This window comes from Haemaphysalis longicornis, unplaced genomic scaffold (assembly GCF_048455015.1).
Source record: "Haemaphysalis longicornis isolate Haplotype H1 unplaced genomic scaffold, Haemaphysalis longicornis Haplotype H1 scaffold_5, whole genome shotgun sequence".
Classification (NCBI taxonomy): Eukaryota; Metazoa; Arthropoda; class Arachnida; order Ixodida; family Ixodidae; genus Haemaphysalis; species Haemaphysalis longicornis.
Window position 1 is genome coordinate 5,688,697 of NW_027526385.1, and position 21,723 is coordinate 5,710,419.

The window sequence follows — 21,723 nt, forward strand, 5'->3', positions numbered from 1 at the left end:
AAGCGGCCGCCGCGACCGGGAATCGAACCTGCGACCTCGTGCTCAGCAGCGCCTCGCCTTAAAGGAGCCATGAAGAGAAAACACAAGTTTGGTTCATTCAAAAGATTTTCTCGTTAGAATCATACTGACACCACTTTTAACGTAAACTTCGCTCAAATAAGCTACATAATTAGGAAAAACGGGAATGGTCATGCGACCCACCAGCTCATTTCCCGCAACAGAACCTGTGATGTCACATGAGCTAAGCTCTGCGATTGGCGGAGGCTGGCAGAAGCAGACGCAAATAAGGTAGAGCTTACAAACTAGACGAACGAGCGATTTGCGCTTAAATTTAGAGCACATTCTTTACAAAGCAATAAGAATGATGGGACAAACAGTGGAAGTTACGAAAGCACATGTAAACATAGAAGTACTGATGCGTTCTGCTGTTCGTACTGCGCACAGCATGCTTGGTTTAGCTGCACAGCACTACGGGGCTTGGGGTTGTCTCAGACGACACTGGCCGATTGACGCAAGCAACGGTGTCTTACGTGACCCCATTTGTCGAGCGAGCACTGTTTCAGGGAACGAATATTTTCCCCCAGAACAAAAACAAGCCAGGTTTAAATGCGGGCAAAAACAAACCAAACGCTTGCCACGGTATGGTGGCGCCATCTAGGTTACGGAACGTAAAGAAACGCGGGAACAAACCAACACCGCTGTACAGGGTGGAGACAACCTTTGAACGGTCCCGTGCCGCCGCAATTGGGCCAACGGGCTCAACGCGTTATTCTTTTCGTTTCCCACGAGACATAGCAACGCGAAACAGACAATATGATTCAAACTTCTTCAGTAAACCGCGTTGCGGCGATAATTTTAGCGCGGTTTTGACACAATGACTTGCTTCGGCGGCGAGCGAGCAACCGAAAATGGCGGCGCCAGCGTATACGTGTCTCTACCCTGTACGGCGGATGCGTGAATGAAGGTACTCTAGGCTGCAGAGCGGTCGGTTCCTGTGATGTCACTTGGGAACACGAAAACGCACGATTGAGCGGGAAAATCAAAATTTTAACCTAAATTGTTTAATTTCTCAGTGAATAAAGCACCGTTTGTATCCGGGCAAGCGCTGGGGGCACTATAAAACACGAAATCTTTCAAATAAAACCAACTTGCATTTTCTCTTCATGGCTCCTTTAAAAGGTAAATCGAAGAACATAAGATTCCCCACTTCATTTGCTACTTTCTGGCCACAGTAAACATCCACAGCAGTCCAAAAAGAAAGTACATGAGGCAAGCTTCAATATCAAAACACAGCCTCAGGGTCCCTTATAATCATTCCAAGAATTCCATGCACATCTACAGCTTGTTTCGAACTGCCTGTCCCCCTTTGAAAGTTCAAATAAGAAATTGTATGCATTCACCGTATGCATCAGGTACGTGATCACCTCAAAACTAGTTAACACCAGGACTTGTGTTCGGGCTAGTTGGTATTCCATAACGTTCATCGTAAGCGTGTCCCTGTTTTTTTCTGTGCTTACGATGAACGTTATAGTTAACACCAGCCTGGATGCTGACTGCCACGGGGTGCTACAGCAGATTAGGTCAGACTTGAGCTTGCAGAGGCAAGAGTGCCTCATTCAACGAGCACCCTTTTCCCTGCCAGTCAGGCAGTCGTAAACATACTGGCAACAGCATCCTTCTCTGCGAGCTCAACAAAGGCCACCGGCACGTCTGCATGCAACAACACGGGGTGGCAACGCCCTCTCACCGCTGGGCTGTTGATCCATGGCGAGGAAGGGCGGGTCTTTTCCGGAATCCACAACAGCAGAAGACTCCCTTTGCTTAGGACACGGACGCCGTCCTGAAGAAGGAAGGAAGGGGACACATCACGCCACACGCAGCAGACCAAGGCGGGGTCAACCAATGCACATCAAACTGCCCAAGTGCCAGGTGATGAGATGTGGTGGAAAAGCTGTGATCTGAAACGATTTGGGGTAAAGCTGCCTGTGTATATTGCGTTCCTGATTCTGAAAACGCGTGGAGTGTTTGTGAAGCGATATTTTTGTTTACTCAATGTCTTTTGGAATAAAGCTTCGGTCACCAGAGGGAAAAATTTTATGCTGGGCAGCATAGGAGAGTATTCGTAAACGGCCAACTCTGGAGGTTGATAGGCTCAAGAAATAGTGGAGAAAAGTTGCTCATAAAAGTTATGTTCAAGAGTGTACAACAATCCTCGCCTGAAACCTTGTTGCCATCACTATCTATTAGTGAGATCGCTTTACTGTCACGAGGATTTACACAATTAAGAACTTTTTAGGGTTTTCTAACAACATAGAGGGCAACGTAATTCGTACGTTGGCTTTTGCGGTCTTAGCAGCAGAAATGTATGCCTTGGATGCATCACCATATGCCAGCCATCGCTTCGTGGTTCAGGATTTTTTTGCAGAACGGTAAAGATGTTCTTTTCGGTTAGCTAACCTTTTAATATTCTGGTTGTACCAGGGGGCAGTGCGATTTGACAATATTTTTGTTAGGGATATATATTTATTCATTAGTTCGCGCCCCTTTCCTTCGAACATATCCCAGTTGTCTTGAACAAATTGTGCTTCAAAGCCATCCATAGAGACATCAAGAAATGAGCAAATGTTGGCATAATTCCATCAGTCAGCTCCCCAATAAAGTTGGTGTTACTTATTGGTGGTTTAACATTGGCATTAACAGTAAGGTTCAAGAAACAATGGTCACTAAGGCCACCAAAGGTCAGGGCCTGTGGTTAAATTTACTACACCAAGAATGTTACAAGCAGTTGCAAATGTTCTGGTAGGCTCCATGACAATTTTGGAGAAATCAAATATCGAGAACGTATCCTTGGCTTGTGAAGGACAAGGACATGACAGAGTATGGCTGCATTGCTGGTCCATTGAATCTGAAGAAAATTAGTCTCCCAGAAGAAATACTGGAGAAGTCGAAAAGCGGCTGATGACCCGTTTTAATTACGTCATGTAGCTCGTCCGTTAACGCGGTGGGGGCATTGGGGGGTCCTATAACATGGCAGTACAATTTTTAGATGCAACGCTGAGAGTATCTCTTGTCGGCGGCCCTGTCCTTCCTGCGTGCGTCCGTCGTCCGCACTCTCCTATGCTCACCCCCTCTCCTCTCTGATAGCGAACACTCTCTCGCGAGGGGCATTGGATTGGATTGAAGTGGATTGTGTTGCGTCATAGTCGCGGCAGACGCACTGGCGCCCCCCGCACGGGGCACCTTGAGCAATCTTGGTGACGGTACTGGCGATACCGCGGACCCCGAGCCCCCAAACATACGCTGGATCCAACCGTGGCAATGTGTTTATAGGTGGAGGGTTAGAAACCACGAACGGTGGCCGTCGGAGCCCAGGTCAAGCTCCGGCGGATGGGCTCCCTGTCTGTTTACCAGGCAGGGAGCTCCGGGACCTCCTCAGCTATCAGGGTAAGGTTGTGGAAGAAAGTACCCCCGTCCCCTGCTTCTATACATGCTGTATGGTATTATCAAACCCCCCCTCCAAACGTGATCGGTCCCTGAAAAGGGGCCGCACCGAAGTATCATTTCCGTCCTTACCGACGATCTCAACCCCAAAGCCAGCCAACTATCCCCGCTTCCTGATTATTCAATCCGTTGAAAAAGAAAAGCCTGTTGCCTCTCTGTCCGTCTTCTTGGTCACAAAGTTCATAGAAGGTATAATAGGAAAATCCTACAAAGCAAAGAAACAGAGAACGGGAGAACTGTTGGTCGAAGTCAATAACCAGCAGCAGGCAACAAATCTCCTGAGCCAGACACGCATTGCAGATCTTGACATCACGGTCACGCCCCACCGAAGCCTTAACAGCTCACAGGGCGTGATCTCAGATCCTGACCTCATGACCGAAACTGAAACCGATCTGCTGGAGGGCCTGAAAAGTCAGGGCGTAACAGCAGTGAGGCGCATAACGATACGCAGAGAAGACAAAGAAATTCCTACTAAACATCTCATCTTAACATTTGATCGATCAACACTACCAGAATTCATTAACGCAGGATACATTCGATGTTCGGTTCGGCCATACATTCCGAACCCGCGCCGCTGCTTCAAGTGCCAGCGGTTCGGGCATGGAACCAACTCCTGCCGTGGCCGTCTGACCTGCGCAAAGTGCGCCCAGCATGATCACCCATCGGACAATTGTCCATCATCAACCCTCACCTGCGCCAACTGCCAGGGACCCCATGCCGCCTATTCTCGAAAATGTGAGAAGTTCAACCAGGAAAAGAAGATTATCCAAGTGAAAGTAACTGAGAACATCACCTTCCCAGAGGCGCGGAAGAGGTTCGCCTCTTTCCCTCTGGGGAGGTACGCCGACGCAGCTCGCCGGGGGGCGGAGCGGCGTCTGGTTTCAGCGGGGACCCAGTACCGCGAGTCGGACTTGGTCCCGCCCCCGCCCCCCCCTGGGTTGCCTCAGGCAGCCCAACCCGCCTCCGCACCGCTCGCTGAGCCAGCAGCGGCTGTGGTGGCATCCACGTCCGGTGGGGATGCTGCTGCACCCACCGTTTCCCCCTCTCTACCGGCCCGAAGCACACGCGAGGGCCCGGACGAGATGGAGACGGAGGCAGTCGCAGCGACCCCCTCCCCCGCCTCACTGCCTGTGCCATCTGGGGTGCTCCCCACGCCTTCGGCACTGGCAGCGCAGGCAAAGAACACCCGAAAGGGTACCATGTCAAGGGGGCCCAGTCCGCTGGGCACCCCCTTGCCTTCAGATGACGACATGGACGTCGAGCCCTTCCGGCTTTCATCGCAGCGGAAGGAACGGGCTGCGACGTCCAGGTCAGTAGAGAAGGCCAGAAAACCCCTTCCAAGAGTCCAAGCCCCGAAAGACCCTACATAAATAGTCACACTCCAGTAGCTCTGAACACATAATAATGGGAAGAGAAAATATTGTTCAATGGAACTGCAGAGGCCTTCTGAATAATCTTGACGACGTTTATGAGATTCTGCATGCCAATCAGCCAAGTATAATGTGTGTCCAGGAAACACATCTGAATTCCAAACACACAAATTTCTTGAATAGTTACATGGTATACAGGAAAGACAGGGATGGCTGCACACACTCTTCTGGCGGTGTTGCCATAATCACCCGCAAATCCTTAGCATGCCACCCTGTCACCTTGAACACCGTCCTTGAGGCTGTAGCAATACGCTTAATAATATTTAATAGGTTGATAACGGTATGCTCCATATACATTCCTCCTGATGTTGCACTTACGAGCTCCGACTTCGAGGCGCTGGTTGACCAGCTGCCCGAACCGTACATCCTGACAGGCGACCTTAATGCTCACAACACTCTTTGGGGCTCTTCTCGCACGGATGCCCGAGGTCGCCTTATAGAGAAATTCCTTACATCTTCAGGAGCATGCCTTTTCAACAATAAGCAGCCTACATACCATAACATAGGACACAACACATACTCTTGTCTTGACTTGGCGATTGGCTCCGCAGTTCTCTTTCCTCTTCTCGAGTGGGGTGTGGGACCTGACCCATATGGCAGTGACCATTTCCCCACTTCATTAACGTATATAGGTAAAGGCCCGAGCAGTCCATCTTCCCATAATAGGTTCAATGAAGCACGAGCTAACTGGAACACATTTACAGAGACATCCAAACTACACCACACATCTATAGGACACCTACACGTTGAAGAAGCTACGCAACTCCTCACGGCGCACATCCTCGACGCTGCCGAAAAGTCCATTCCCCACGCCTCTGGTGCCCCGCGCAACCAGCGGAGGCCGTGGTGGAATGAGGACTGTAGGCGGGCGCGAGAGGCCCAGAACAAGGCGTGGGGTGTCCTTCGTCGGTACCCCACGTCGGGTAACCTCATTTTGTTCAAACGGGCCAAGGCGTTAGGAAAACGTGTGCGCCGTGAGGCGAAACGAGAGAGTTGGCACACCTTCTTGACATCCATTAATTCATACACGGACACACACAAAGTCTGGACACGTATACGCAAGCTCAAAGGACAACAGACACACAGCCTGCCCCTGGTTAGTACAACAGGGGACACACTGGAAGACCAGGCTAACACGCTTGCACAACACTTCGAACACGTGTCCAGTTCAGCACACTACACGAACACTTTCATGAAACACAAAACATCTGCGGAGAAGAAGTCACTGCGTGATAGCAATAAGTCGCACACTTCTTACAACTCTCCTTTTTCAATTTATGAGCTGAAGGCTGCTTTGACCACATGTAAACCTTCAGCTCCAGGTGCAGATAAAATTACTTACACAATGATACAATTCTTACACTCAGACACCCTTGAAACACTCCTACACCTATACAACAAAATATGGCTTTCGGGGCACATTCCTCGCTCTTGGAAGGAGGCCATAGTAGTGGCTGTCCTAAAGGAAGGGAAGGACCCTTCCTCTCCTGCCAGTTATCGCCCCATTGCCCTGACAAGCTGCCTGTGTAAGCTCTTCGAGAAGATGATAAACAGGAGACTTGTGTACTTCTTAGAGTACAATGGTCTTCTCGAGAGCTGCCAGGCGGGCTTCAGGGCGGGGCGATCTACCAACGATCAACTCGTTGCGTTAGAGTCTTATATCAAAGATGCTTTCCTCCACAAGCAGTACTGCATGACGGTCTTCTTTGATCTTGAAAAGGCGTACGATACTGCTTGGCGGTACGGCATCCTTAGCGACTTGAAGTCCTTTGGCATGTCGGGTAACATGATGAACACGCTTGCCAGTTACCTGTCTGAAAGAACGTTTCGCGTTCGAGCTGGAAATGCACTTTCTAGGGTTCATGTGCAGGAAAACGGCGTGCCGCAAGGTGGAGTTTTAAGTTGCACCCTTTTTATTGTAAAAATGAATTCTCTTCGTAAGGCGCTACCACCATCGATTTCCTCCTCCATTTATGTAGACGACGTTCAATTATCCTTTAAGTCTTGTAACCTGTCTGTCTGCGAGCGCCAAGTCCAGCTTGGTGTGAACAAGCTAGCCGGCTGGGCAGATAGCAATGGTTTTAAATTTAATCCAGGAAAGTGCACTTGTGTTCTGTTTTCCAAGAGGCGTGGCATTCGGCCGGATCCAGACATTCGACTCCACGGTGTCTCTATTCCTGTCAAAAAGGAACACAAGTTTTTAGGTATAATCTTTGACGAAAAGCTCACATTCATCCCCCACATAAAACAACTAAAACATAAATGCTTAAAAACAATGAATATCCTGAAGGTTCTCTCGCACATCTCTTTTGGTGCTGACAAACAACCTCTTTTACGTGTTTTTACCAGCTTGATAGGTTCACGACTGGACTATGGTAGCGTTGTCTATGGGTCAGCCACTAAAACATCCCTCAGAATGCTGGACCCTGTGCTTCATCTAGGGCTCCGCTTGTCCTGCGGTGCCTTTCGGACTAGTCCAGTCGAAAGTCTGTATGTAGAGTGCAACAAATGGAACCTACAACGTCAGCGAGCATACACAGACCTCCTTTATGCTTTTAAAATTTCATCCATGCCTCACCATCCTTTTAAATCAGTTTTTCATGATACCTCCATGACTGCACTACTCCTAAACCGACCATCGTTCTCTGCGCCCTTCTCTTACAGAGTTAGAGAGGAAGCGTCAGAGCTTGCTGTCTCCTTTTTAGACACCATCCAAAGTTCCGTAACAGATTTCATAGCACCATGGCATCTCCGCCCTGTGTCATGCGACACATCTTTCACACATGTAGATAAAAACCGAGCTCCCACATGTGCAATTCAGCAGCACTTCTTGTATTTGCAGGAGAAGTATCATTATTCTGAATTTTATACGGATGCCTCTAAGACTTCCACCTCTGTGTCCTGCGCTGCGCATGGGCCCGGCCTTAGTGTCACTAGAATTCTTAACAGTAATACCAGTATCTTTACGGCAGAGGCTTATGGTGTACTTCTTGTTGTTAATCATGTCCTTCAAAGTCACATCCCACGATCCATTATCTATACAGACTCCCTCAGTGTTGTGCGGGCATTGTTTTCTACAAAGTCTTCAAAAAATCACGTCGTAAATCTTATCATCAAAGGTATTATGTCGGTGTATGTCCACAAATTTGAACTCGTCCTTTGCTGGGTCCCTGGCCACTGTGGTATAGCCGGGAACGAAGCCGCGGATCGAATGGCCGCTGCTGCTACACTCTCGAATGCAGTAGACATCACCACATTACCCTACACCGACGTGAAACCACACATCAAACAACAACTTCGCAAAACATGGCAAACACATTGGAGCGAACAGACAGACAACAAGTTACACGTAATAAAACCACACTTGGGACCGTACACCTCCGATACACGCAATAGATACACAGAAGTCGCCTTGGCTAGATTACGGATAGGGCACACTCATGCAACGCACTCGCACCTGCTCACTGGATCTCCAAGACCTCTTTGCAGCAGGTGCGGAGAGGCCCTATCCGTGATGCACATTCTCATACAATGTAAGGCACTCGACACTACACGACGCAAACACTTCCCTCAACTACACACACGACATATTCCACCACACCCGTCATACTTCTTAGGAGACGATGCCATGTTCTCTGTTCAACGCACCTTTCAGTTCCTATCAGAAGTTCACTTTTTACAACTCATCTCATACCACCCATAGCTTTTACCCCTGGTCCTATACACCAGCCACCTTATTTATTTTTAACCACTCTTGTTCTTCACCCTGGCCCTTTACACCAGCCATGCTCATAGCTTTTAACTGATTTTATTTCTTGTTCTCTCCTCATCAAATCACTTTGTGTTTGGCGCTCTTTGCCCATGTCGGCCTTGCGCCAATAAAATCAAACCATCATCGCACTGGCGCCGGCATGTGCCCAGGTGAGAGTGAACACTCTCTCTCAACATCTGTGGGTGTGCGGCCCAGCGCGCTCTCACTCCGCCGGTGGGCGGCGCTGCACGCGGTGCTCCGCATGTGCAGTACTCTCTCTCTCCGCAGTCTCCTCTCCTTCGGGCGCGCTGCGCATATAACCGGTGTGCCGCTCTCCGGTGGTCTTTCGGTCGACGGTTGCTCTCCGCTTGCGCTTGAACCCCCCTCAGCGTCGCATCACACCAGGGTTCCCGCGAGGGGAGGTGGGCGTAATTTTTTTACAGCTGGTTTCAATGAGCACCCAATTTGTTTGCAGGGACGATGTATTGGTGATGACATAATGTTACTTTTCACGGAGATAAGTGTTGCCCCTCCATGCCTTTGCTTGCAGACACATCTGTACAATCTGTAACAGCTAGGTCGATCCAAGACCTCGGCATCTGCATGTCACTCTGTATATCGTCTCGTGTGTTTCTGTCCCTTGTCTTGTGCTGCGCCTCAACGCTTCGCTATGTACCAACTCTCCCAAACCAATACTCTGCTCGGTATCAAGACTGTTACGATTCAGCCAGGTTGCCATTAGAACTAAGATATCAGGATCGCATGTGTCAATCATAGAATTGAGAGCGATATGTTTATTCGTTACGCTATGTATGTTAGTATAAAGAACAGATAAGTTTGATGAGCACGCACCACGACGCTTCGGTGTTTGCTATTAAGATGGCCGCTGTGATTTCGGATGGCGTATTTTGTGCCGAGAGTCGCGAGTCATGAAAAATTGGGGTTTGCCGTTGACTTCTTTCATTGTGGCGGTAAGTGTGTCGTAAACATATCGCTTTTTGTTCATGTGCAACTGTTTGTATTTGAGCTGGAAAGCGGGAGAACCAGGCTGTGATTTAGCTTTTTACGGGCCAATCTTGTTCCAGCTGAAAAGTATTCAGATATGGTTAGTTCATGGTCTTTCAGTCGAGTGCGCAGTGAAAAAACTTTTTCTGTACACATACACTTGTAAATTCTGCATAGAGCCACAAGTCTCTACCACATGGTATGGGAGTGCCGCCACACACCATCCCTTGCCCCAAAATCCAAATCCCTCATTTGAGCAGTGGGAGGGTCGGTTGACCAGATCCAACCCGGATCACCAACAACATCTGGTAGGCAGGGCGAGACAGGCTGCCAAGACCCAGGGCTTCCTGGACTAAGGAGGTCCCCCACCTGGTGGTCAACCCAACACTGACTGCTCAATTAAATGTTTATTCCGCCACCTCTTGTCTTGCAGTGATTAAATTTAACAATCATAGGGACAGCATTGAGATTGAGGGTATGAGCCAAACCGGCGAGCACGTTCAATGCTGTCAGTGTTGAAACGTTCATCTGTGCAGCTGGACAAGATTGCCACTACCTTAATTGTTTCCAGTTTCCACCCATGCATGTTTCTTTACAGTCGAGGATACCACGAAAATCCCATATTACTCCTGTGGGAACGGTCTTCCAGGTCGTTTGAGGTGTAGGCCGGAGAATCGTATGTACTGTGTAGCTAGGGTTGAAATCTCAGTTCGTGCCTCAGACATTCCTGCAGAAAGGCTGTCGATTTCCAGCAATTTTTTTTTCAACGTTGGTGAGTCTTTCACTGATGTCATCTAATTCTAGCCAAACATCGGTTCGATGTTGCAAAAAAAGAAAGGCACCTCACCTCCAAAACTCTTTGAGAATGAAACTAGCTTTAAATGCCAAAGCACGAAGAAGCGTCTGCAGGGAGCACAAAAGCCCAACGCAGTGACTGTCAGAAGCAAGGAGAAGACACGAGGCACCTGCCCCAGGGTGCCCCAAGTGGAAACCTGATGGTATATAATGTATTCTTCCACCTGCTTTAGTATTCGACTACGTACGCCGGTGGGCCAGCAACTCCGTTCGTTAATCAGCATACATTAAATTCTACCGTGACCGAATATTGTCTAGTGTATGTACAAACAAAGCTAGCAGAAATCTTTCAAGTCAAAGAAACTTCCGGCCACACAAGACGAAAAACATGCAAGTGTAAGGCGTTGCGCTGCTAAACAAGAGGTCGCGGGTTCGATTCCCGACCGCAGCGACCGCTTTTCTGATGGAGGCGAAAAGCAAAAACGTCCGTGCGAGATTTAAGCGCACGTTAAGGATCCCCAGGTGGTCAAACTGCTACACGGTCTATCCAATCCACTTTGTTACAGTGTACACAAAACGCGCGCGAACAGCAGGAATGACGCTGAAATGTGCGCGACGTGCTCCATGCATTACATGGACAGGGCGAGCCAGCAACGGGACTTATGCTTCTGTGTAGAACGCATACAAACGCGGATGATGGGGCAACCAGCCAAAAGTAAGGCGCACGTTTTTTTTTTTTTTTTTTTTCTTTCTGCTTTGATTATCCCTTCAATTTGTGAGCGCGGGTTCAAACAGCGTAAACATCGCACACCCGAGTTTCAAGTGTGCATAGGAATTCATCATACACGATACCTACCAACAAACTTACCTTTCTGTCATGCGACTCTGTTTGACATTACCGCGCAACAGGTGCGCACGTGCGCGACTGTTGGCGCATATTTTCGCGATGGCTGCTGCCCCACGTGACATCAATGTGACGTCATATTTTACGTAGTAAATACACATTTTTATATAAAAAGAGACGATACTTTAAAAGGCTACCATTGGCCTACAAAAGTGTTCTTTATAATGTAGACCAAAACTCTGCAGTGCTTATCGCTTTTTTTGTTTCAGCACCTGGCTTCATACCTTCATAAGTATGGCAACACCGGGTCTAAACTTTTTTTTTTGTTTTTGTTTTGCATAGAATACGTGACGACGGTGACGACGGGACCGACGTGACTGCGCAGTCGCACAAAATCCTCCCTGTTCTGTGACTTCACCACCATCATCCTGCGCATGTGCGCGTATGCTGCGCGCGAAAGATCAACGCACGGACAGAAAGGTAACTCTCTTTGAACTACCCGCCGCGGTGGCTCAGTGGTTATGGCGTTGCGCTGCTGAGCACGAGGTCGCGGGTTCGATTCCCGGCCGCGGCGGTCGCTTTTCTGATGGAGGCGAAAAGCAAAAACGCCCGTGCATACGAGATTTCGGCGGCGCACGATAAAGATCCCCAGGTGGTCAAAATTAATCCGGAGCCCTCCACTACGGCGCGCCTCATCGCCTGCGTTGCGTCGGCGCGTTAAACCCTACAATCAATCAATCAATCTTTGAACTATCGTGTTGAACTATCGTGTCGCAGACAAATATGGATACATCGAATTGGCACGTACACGTTTTCTACCGTTTGAACGCGCGCTGTAAAATTGAAGCGAAGAGGGAATGTGTAGGGAAAGCGTGTCCACATCCGGGATCCTTCTTTTCGCCTAATTACCCACTCCACTCTCGCCTGTGTTGGCGAATCATCTGGCGCACTTGAACATAAAGATGTATATTATAAAAGCAATCAGGATGAAAAAATTCACCTCACAAATCTCAGCTGCGTCGGTCATGACCCAGCGTGCACTCACGCAGCAAGCACTGAACGTAGCCCTTTGTCTGGTGTGCCAGCAGTGTGATCAGAAACATGATTTCATCGTTACATTCGATATTTGCGATAATTTCCCCCTTAGTTTCCTGAGTGCAGCCTTTCCGCCCCGCTTAAGGCCCAACCACACGCAGGCATAAAACCGACGTACTCGCGCAGCAACGTAAACCGGCGTAAGCGCGTAAGGAACCGGCGTACTCCGGCGTACGCCGAATGCATTGGTACGCGCCTGTTACACCTAACTCAGAGCCTGCCAGACATCGACTAGAGATGCATCACTCATCAGGAGTGATCCGGATCTTTTGAGCCGCTCTTTTTGAAGAGCGAGTGAGCCGTGGCGCAGTAAAAGTGAGCGGCGGTTTTTTTGGAGAGAGGGAACCTCTTCTCGCCCCCTCAGTGTTCTGTGTCGAACGGGGCGAGCCACAGCACAGCAAACCATGGAGGAAGAGCCAAAGAGCCGCGTCAAGGCTCTCTGCGCCAGCTATTGCCGGCGCGAGAAAGCAACTCCACTGCTGGGGCTAATTTTCCAAATTTCTCCAGCGCCCCCTGCCGTGGGAGTAGACAATTCGAGTCAGGGGAACTGAATGCAGTTTTGACCCGTTCTTCGGCTCTTCCGCTCAGTTACTGAGCCGAAGAGTGGCTCAAAAGACCCGGCTCTTCGAGGCGAGTTTCGCGCTTTCTATTATCGGCGCATGAAAGCAACTGCCCTGCCTGGCTGGGGCAGTTGCTCGGTGGGGCTAATTTTCCAAATTCCTCCAGCGCCTCCTGTCATGTGAGCAGACAGTCCGAGTAAGGAGAGCCGGTTATTTTGAGCAATTCATCAGTTCTTCTGACCCGGTCTTTTCGAGAGCCGCTCTTCGCGAAGCGGATCTTCTGAGGCGCCATTTGGGAACAGCGGTTGAGAGACCGTGGCGGCGGTGAATGACAGATCGTGAGGCCGCAATGGTAGCAGTGAACGGACTGCGTCTGTATTTTCAAAGTAATAGGAAAATAAACTCCTGTGACCATATTATTCACCAAAGTTACATTTGTGCGTTCAGCTGTTGTCCGAGTCAGTAACGAGCCGGATCTTCTGAGCTGCTCAGTTCGGCGGCGATTCTCGCCTCTCGGTGGTTCTTTGGCAGAGTGGCTCTCCTAAGAACCGCCGCTAAGCGACTGCTCGTTCGATCAGAAAATCATGCTGAGCATGGCTCTGGACGAGTCGTGTTGGCACGTTTCGGCGTTATTAGAGGCGTATCGGCCAACCACGGAGGAAAGAAAAGGTCGCGGCCGACCCAGCTGGGTCTTGTGCGCAACTTTCGCGTCATCTATTATCGCTGCCAAAAAGCGGATCCGTGTTGTTCGCAAATTACAATATTAAAATTAGTTCCTTGCATTGTATTTTCCAGAATCATTTTTTCTGGTGTCACAGCTCACTAGTTGAGATCATATTTGCGAGGTAATAAAGTTGACAAAAAGGTGCATTGTTTTCTTTATATATCGACCAAGAGTGATCCTGAAATACCACTGACATAAAAACTTTTGTAATGATGGTGAGGCCAATTCTTTTCAGTACAAATACACCAGATGTTATTACAAAATAAATGTCTCAATAATAATTAAGCAATAATTTAGATTATGCATGCTTAACACAGGTTACAGACCTAAATGAACCGCTGAACCGTTCAAATTAACCGGTTCACTTCAGCGAACTGAGCCGTTGTCATCTCCTTCATTCTCAGTGTCCTCTGTCCAGACACGGTGGAGAACCCTTCGTGATAGATTTCGGACGATTTTGAAAAATATAAGGGTGGAGGAGCGGAGCAGAAAAAGGTGTCGAGGAGGACGAGAATGGCACGCAAAACTCGAAACGTTCGAGGTGGTGTCATTACCACCAGCTGAAATTCCTGCGAGACCAGATGGAAGGACGGCCGTAAGTGATTATTACATTAGCTTTACGTGCTCATTCAATTTTTTTCCGAAAGGGTGCTAATCGTGCGAGTGCATACCTCGTGCATACGCAAAGGAAGTTCGTTTCGACTCTATGGAGTTTTGTTTTAGATAACAAATGTTTAAGGGCTGGCTGCTACAATTTTGCATATAAAAGCAAAACTTGTTCTTCATATGCTTATTTATTTAGTATTCAACATGCACAGATTAAGCTTAAAATTATTTACTACATGTACTTCTACTGCAGTAAAAGCTTCTTAGTTTGATTTAATGAAATTTCCAAATAATGAAACTGAAGAATAGCAGTGCAATGTCATTCGTACCGAGGCCATGCGAACAGTTAAAGGGGTCGTTGGCACGCATGAGCTTGCACTGTGTATGCAAGGCACCAAACAGCTTAGTGAAGGCTTGCATTCATATGAAAACTGGCCTGCCGCTTCTTTGAAGGACATCTGGGAACATGGACACACCAGCGGAGAACGAAGAGACTGCAGAAAGCCTCCTCTTGGGCATTGTCGAGTACGACGACGACATTGATGAAATATCCCTGCCAGGCCCATCCACCGCAACGCTGTCTGCAGTGCCTGCCTCCTCCCCAGATCGGTACTGCCAATCTGCACAAAAAAAGAGAAAGAGAATAGAGGAGGTGGTGTTGCAGCAGCTGGACAATGTGAATGAAGAAATCGCTGCGCACAAAAACAAGAAGCGGGACCCTCTAGAGACATATACGCTTTCGTTAATTCCATTAATTGAAAAGGTCCCCCCTGAAAATATGATTATGCTGAGAATGAAAATTCTTCAGGCAATTGCGGAGTGCCAGTAGTGCTCCTGCTTTTTACTGTGTAACCTTTTACTTGTTTGCCTACTCGCCTACTACTTTTACTCATTTCCACCATTTACTACTGCATGCTGTTACGGTGATTCAGTGATTGTTTTGCTTTTCCTGCTTGTGTAAAACTATTCTAATCCAGTATTTCATTATTCCACTATTTATCTTTGCACTGTGAGCCTCATCTTCATGTCTTATGTAAATAAACTTAATGCAAACTGCTCAACTTGCACCCTCTCACCTCAGTTCTCCTGTCAGTCAGGAAAGCCACACAGATCAAGGAATGCGTCTGAGTATGCAGATTACACATAAACGTATATTAGAACTGGAAAAAGTGTAATTAATACGTATCATTTGTCACTAAATTACCAGATTTGTGAACCTGCCATTTGTTTACAATTAGTTTTATTTACATTGGTGAATAAAAGCACTTTGTGGAATTGTAAGCTCTTACCATGAAGGCCGGGCTGGAAGAAGCTGCTTCACTTGTGCCTGAGCAGCCGCCTTCGACACGCCTGGCTGGTTCCACTGCCAGGGAACCTCTCCGTCAGGGCTGCAGGTGTACGCTGTGAAGAGGTTCCGGACAGTGGCCGCATTCAGGTTGTAGTTCCTTGCCTGGGTTGTCTCCAGGTCGGAAGAAAGCGGCTGCCCATCATCCACTTGCACCCGCTGAATGTTTTGCCGCCAGCGTCCTGCAACAACATTACCGAACTGGTCCTCTGTGTCAACATGTGCTGGCTTATTGAGGACAGTCAGAAAGTTGAGCAAGATGCAGGCGGCTTTAATAACAAAGTCTATAATGGCTTTATTAACAAGTTGTTCCACATTGTCTGGGTGCAAGTGGATGGTGCGAAGCAGTATCCTCCACCTTGCTGCAGTGATGCCGAAGGCGTTCTCCACACACCGTCCACAGGGAGGGAATATGTGACAGCACTAAACAGTTTGCCCCAAAAATAAGAACCTTTCAGCCCTAGCCTTGCTGAGCATGCGTTGCTGCAAGTGTAGCAGTGGATAAGAATTTACAGGTCAATGGAGCCTAATGTAATTTTAACGTACGGTAAGCCTTAGTGTTCTCACTGATGGCGTATGTAAGGCGAAAACGGGTGAAATGAAAAAAAATAATAATCAACGCTTCCTGTGGCTGGAATCGATCCTGGGTCCCCCACGTTATGAAATTGGTGTCTACCTGATTGCTCCATTTTGACATTTTTTTGTCTTTATTTCCTTTTTTTACATTTTTACAAGTCGATGTAATAAAATGCGCCTGCCATGTTTTGGTTGGCGGAAACTATTATCAACATCAAATGATGTCAATTTTTGAAGCACTGGCAAAATTCCCGCGTCAGGATTTTCCACTTCGTACAAATCGCAGAGATAGTTAAATTTTTCCCTGAAATAAGCGCTCACAGTTTGCGCATTGACATCCGCATGGCACACCGCCATTCGAGAGAGCCAGATACTATACAATCCTAAAAGCATGATCATATAATGCGGTACATCATCTTCATTGTTTACACTTAGGAACCTGATTTCATAGGGTGTCACCGGATACTCCTTCTTTAGGGTTCTTATGAGGACATCCCAAAAGAAAATGGCATCCCAACAGTCTATAAACACGTTCTGTAGTTTCAGGTTTTTGACAAAGAACGCACAAGTTATTCCAAGCAACAAAAAGACCTTGCCCTTCCATCCTTGTTCTCACAGGGAGTGTGTTGGTGTGCAATTTAAAAAAGAAGGTTTTCACAGAGGCTGGGATTACCATAGCTTTCACCCTGGACAAAACATCCTGTCCTCGGCCTGCAGAGTACACTGCTCGGTACAGAGGTACAGGAAAGAGAATTTCTTTCAGATCTTTTTTCAAACCCTTCCTGGAAACATTTGAGAGATAATCCAAAGAAAACCGCACAGAAAGGAATCTAACTGCGTCAACTACTTCTTTCAGATAACCTCTAATTGTAGGCCATTCCTTGTTGCATGAAGAAACGATGAACTGCGGTAAAGCATTGGCAAGTGCAATTTCGCTAGAAAGGGTCGTTTGAGTCCCAGAAGAACATAAAACGATTAACAATTTTTGTCTTGCGTATATATGCGATAGCCCGAGTCCTCCCAGCTTCACTCTTCGAAAAAGAGAACTTCGGCTCGTGCGTTCCCATGTTGAATTCCAACAGCAAAAATACGATGCAACTTATTCACAGGAACACTGAACAGTGAATAGCTTGCATCACGAACCACACTTTCGCCAGAAAAAACAAGTTGCAGACAGTGGCCCTTGCGAAGACAGACAATGCAGGGCCCTCCCCACTTTGTGGCTTTGTCGCGCAGTGTTTGGGTTTCGCCTTGCCAGTACTGATTGCTGTCCAAATAACTCTCCATCGGTACCCCCAGGTACTGCCCAGGCGTGGTGGTCCAGTTTATGCGTTCAAATACAGTCGGTGTTGATTCCCAGGTTCCGTGCCAAAAACCAACACACTTCTGCCATTGACTGAGCTTTGGGTGACGTCACAAAATTCTTTGGTTATCATGACAGCTCTGCTCACACTTTGTTCGTCTGTGCAGAATATGGCCACATCATCAGCATACGTTAGCAGCTTGACTTCTCTTGCATGCAACACAAAACCTCGTACATAACTATCATTGATAATCTTTAAACAAAAGGGTTCTAGAAAAATACAAAACAATGGGGAAGCAGGGCACCCTTGCCGCACTGATGACAACACTGGAATGTACTAGGTAACACTTGTTAATTATCAGCTGCGTGAAACAATCATGATACGCCATTTTAACACCCTTTAAAATAACATCTCCAATGTTTATATGCTTCAAAACTGAAAAAAGGATCTCATGACAGACGCGATCAAAGGCTTTCTCAAAATCTACTTGTAGCATGGCTACTTTACGAAAACACATGTCACAGCACTGCAAGACACTTCACGCTACGTGAATGTTTGTTACAATACTGCGACCTTTAATGCCACATGTCTGATGTGGCCCAACAATCATACTGATCACACTGAAGTCATTTGGCAATAATCTTCATTAATATTTTGTAGTCTGTGCTGGCCAAAGTAATGGGTCGATATCCTGTTACAGACTGCCTTTTCAAAGGATCCTCAGATTTTGGAATAAGAACGGTGTGCGTGCGGGTGAAAGTTTTTGGCAGCGCACCATTTTTTAAAGCTTCCTCGAATACAAGAAACAAAAAAGGGACAACCTTATTTTTGTACATCCTATACAAGTCGTCGAGGTGGTTTGCATTTGGAAAGGAGTGCTTGGACGTGCACATTTAGACAGAAAGATCGTGCACCCCACCGTGTAAAGAAGACTATGCCTTAGGGCCTTCTGTAGTTTCCATATAAAAATCACAATAAACAAGGGCTAGGAAAAACTCAAGCGATACCGGGCTCTGCTTAGCCTGAAGTTGAAGACGATGCGGTCATCCTGGAGCTGCTTCGCAGGGAAAGGCCGCATGAAATCTTCCCGCAGTTGAAAAGCTTCATCGCCCACAAACACGTAAGGCACAGTCACTCTGGTGGCACCCGGAAGGCGTGCTGGAGGTGGGGTGTTCAGCTCCCTGTTGTGCAGGGCTTTTCCAAACTTGCAGTTTTTGAAAGGCTGTGGCTAGCGTTCCGTCCAGACGGAACGATATACAAGTGCTAAAGTTCCGTCCAGATGGAATACAACTGAGAGCTTAGCGTTCCGTCCAGACAGAGCCGGCGTGAAATTTGTACAGTTCCGTCCAGGCGAAAGCAAAACCGGCTGATTTGCCTGTTAAAACACAGCTCAATAGTAAAGGTGTATATGTGCCTTGGTCTGTTAATTGTCGTTTGTGTTACCAGCCGGAGACAATTGATCACTGTTTTGTTTTATGTCGGGATGCTGTGCATTTTTGGGATGTTCTGCAGCAGACTCTTAAAAAGGACATAGACATCACCCCCTATATATACGATTCCTGCCAGTGATGAAGAACTGTTCTGTGCCATATGACCTTTTTGTGCTGATAGGATTGTTTAGCCTATGGAAATGTCGCATGATTGACTGCCATGCCGAGGAACCTCGTGGAACTAAGCCCTCATTCACACAGCCGTCACCTTCTTCGTCACGGCACGGTCACGTCAAGAAACTGCGACGGAGACGTAAACAAGTAACGTTCGTACTGGAGCTCTCCGTCAGATTACAGGGTCGTCTGCCTAGTGATCACTTTAGCCTAGAATTGAGCGTTTTCAATCTGAAAAGTAAAGGAAATGGTTTGTGCTCACTTTTCGCTAAATTTAGCCGTAAAAATTTGTTTTCTGATTAGCTGGTTTAGCGCGGGGCATGGTCCCATCACGTTGACGTGACGTAAACGTAGAGCTCGGCCTCCCGTCACCGTCGCACCGTTTTCGGCGCGAAATCGGTCGAAAAACGGCGCCCATGACGGAAGACGGTGACGTGATGGTGACGTGACGGGGTGAAAAACGGCTGTGGGAATGAGGGCTGAGTCAATTTTTCGCGAACAGTGTGCCCTTGTGTACAGTATCTATGCGGCGCAGTCGCAGCCGCCGGACTGGTTGCATCTTCTTAAGGTGTGTGTGTGCCTGCCTGACTTCTGAAATGTGTTAGTGAATGTACCATTATTGTAGTTAGCGTGGGACTTTAGCTATTCGGGCTAGTTTTCCATGCAATAACGAAAAAAAAAATCAGATTTGGTGTAGAGGGTGCGCCTCGGGTAATGGCACCCTTGTACCGGGTTCGATTCTCCCCGGGCATACCTTTTTTTTTTTTTTTTTTTTGCGTGGTTGTGCCAGCGTTTTGTAACAGCTAACTTTGCGCCCACTTTACAATTGACGCGGTGAAAGCAGTCCGATCATTTGTAGTTCGTAATGGTGATTACTAATTAACAATTATTCTGGCTAGTCAATGAGCGGAAGCGGTTCGTTCGGCTGGGTAAGTATCAAGAAAGACTGCTCTCGCTGCTTGTTGTGAAACGGGCGCAGTCCAGCTTTGTGGTTCGTTTGACGGCCGATCATCTGTAATAATTGAGAGTGTTTATTAATCAAATGTGACTCCGGCTAGTCGTTACCATGTTTGCGTTACCGGAATCCGGAGGTTACCGCTGAAAACGGTAAAACGTTAGCGCTCCGTTTGCAGTTTGAGTGTTCCGGCCCCCGTGGCGCAGGTAGCGACATCTGATGAATTAGTCTCAAAGCAAATGACACATAATTTTGTTGATATTTATTTGCTTTGTTTAAAGTAACTTGAATGTTTCACTTTTCGGGTGAAGCATTCACACTAACTGTAGTTGTTTTGAGAAAGCTGTAGCCATCACCTGTAGAGCTAAATAAACAAAAGGCTTAAACAAAAACATCCGCTTAGCCACGAAACCATAACACATGCATTTGGTAAGCGCTCTTACGCAGCATACCTAGAACTAGAGTGTACTAGAAGAGTTACCTAGAACTGCTAGAACACTGAAGGAAGAACTGCCAACATTGCTGTAAAGAGCTAAATTTTTTGTTGCTAGCCCTAGTAGCACAGAATGTTGCCCGAACATTTCCACAACGTTTCCCCTTAACGTTGCCAAAACGTGGCTAATGTCCGCTTTTTTTAACGTTAGTGCAATGTTTCCCAGAAACATTGCGTCAACATGATTTTAGCATTGCTCCAACATGGGGGCAACGTTTTAAGGGTGTTGTTTTAATGTTTGGATAACGTTGTTTCTGACGTTCGTCAACGTTGCTACACTCTTGGAGCAACCTTCCAGCCACGTGCGGGACACATTTGAACAACGTTATGAGACGTTTTCTGATGACATTGCAGCAACTTTTCAGCTACATTTTCGCAACGTGCATACCACATTTAAGCATATCCCTGTACCATTCGGACGTTGTGATAACATTGCTACAATCTTGCAGCAACTTTAGATCCACACTTTTAACATGAAGTTAGCATACAAAGAACGTTGCTGCAACGTTCAAGCAATGTTTTTATGAAGTTGCAATAACATTCCTACAATTTTGCGGTAACTTGCCAGCTATATTTTTCCAACGTGCGGGTAACATTTAGAAAACGTCGCTATCATGTTCAAGCGATGCTTCCTACAACGTTACCGCGACTTTACAGATACGTTTTTTCCTCACGAGGGCCGCATCCGCGCACTGTTGATATGACGTTCAAGCAATGTTTCTCTTACGAAGCGCTGATATTGCAGCAATGTACAGGTAACTTACAGTTACATGTATCTAATATACATGCAACAATAAGTAGATGAAATTATTAGAAGTTAACTTTTTCCTAGACAGACGATTGTTGACTGCATGATAAGCGAGCACTTCAAACGTCGTCCTCATAAACTCCTGAAAGGTATAAACTGGCATTTTAGACTGCATGTTTATACATTTGATCCCTACACTGACCAACACACACAATTAAGGCAGTCCGGCAAAATAACAAACTAAGAAATGGCGGAATTTTAAAGCAAGGAACATGCCAGCTAGCGTAAATAACAACACTGACACTCTTTAAGATGAAAGAACATGTGCGTTTTATTTTACCATTAACAATCGATCCGAATACGTATTGTGTTAAAGCAATTGAATTC

The 21,723-nt window shown here is 47.2% G+C and overlaps 1 protein-coding gene and 1 long non-coding RNA gene across 2 annotated transcripts in view; one reads left to right on the forward strand and one right to left on the reverse strand.

Moving 5' to 3' along the window:
• Positions 1-11,445, reverse strand: part of LOC144137842 (uncharacterized) — a 49,390-nt gene extending 37,945 nt beyond the window's left edge. The window contains exons 1-2 of the mRNA XM_077669853.1: positions 11,351-11,445; positions 1,748-1,840 (exon numbers count right to left, since the gene is read on the reverse strand). Coding sequence (XP_077525979.1) covers positions 1,748-1,766 — 19 coding nt within the window. The 5' untranslated portion in view covers positions 1,767-1,840; positions 11,351-11,445. The remainder of the gene's footprint in view (positions 1-1,747; positions 1,841-11,350) is intronic.
• A 57-nt stretch (positions 11,446-11,502) lies between these two features.
• LOC144137844 (uncharacterized) lies at positions 11,503-14,902 on the forward strand. The gene is made up of 3 exons (XR_013315744.1): positions 11,503-11,806; positions 14,110-14,300; positions 14,765-14,902. It is a non-coding gene; the product is annotated as an uncharacterized LOC144137844 (long non-coding RNA).
• The last annotated feature ends 6,821 nt before the right edge of the window (positions 14,903-21,723 follow it).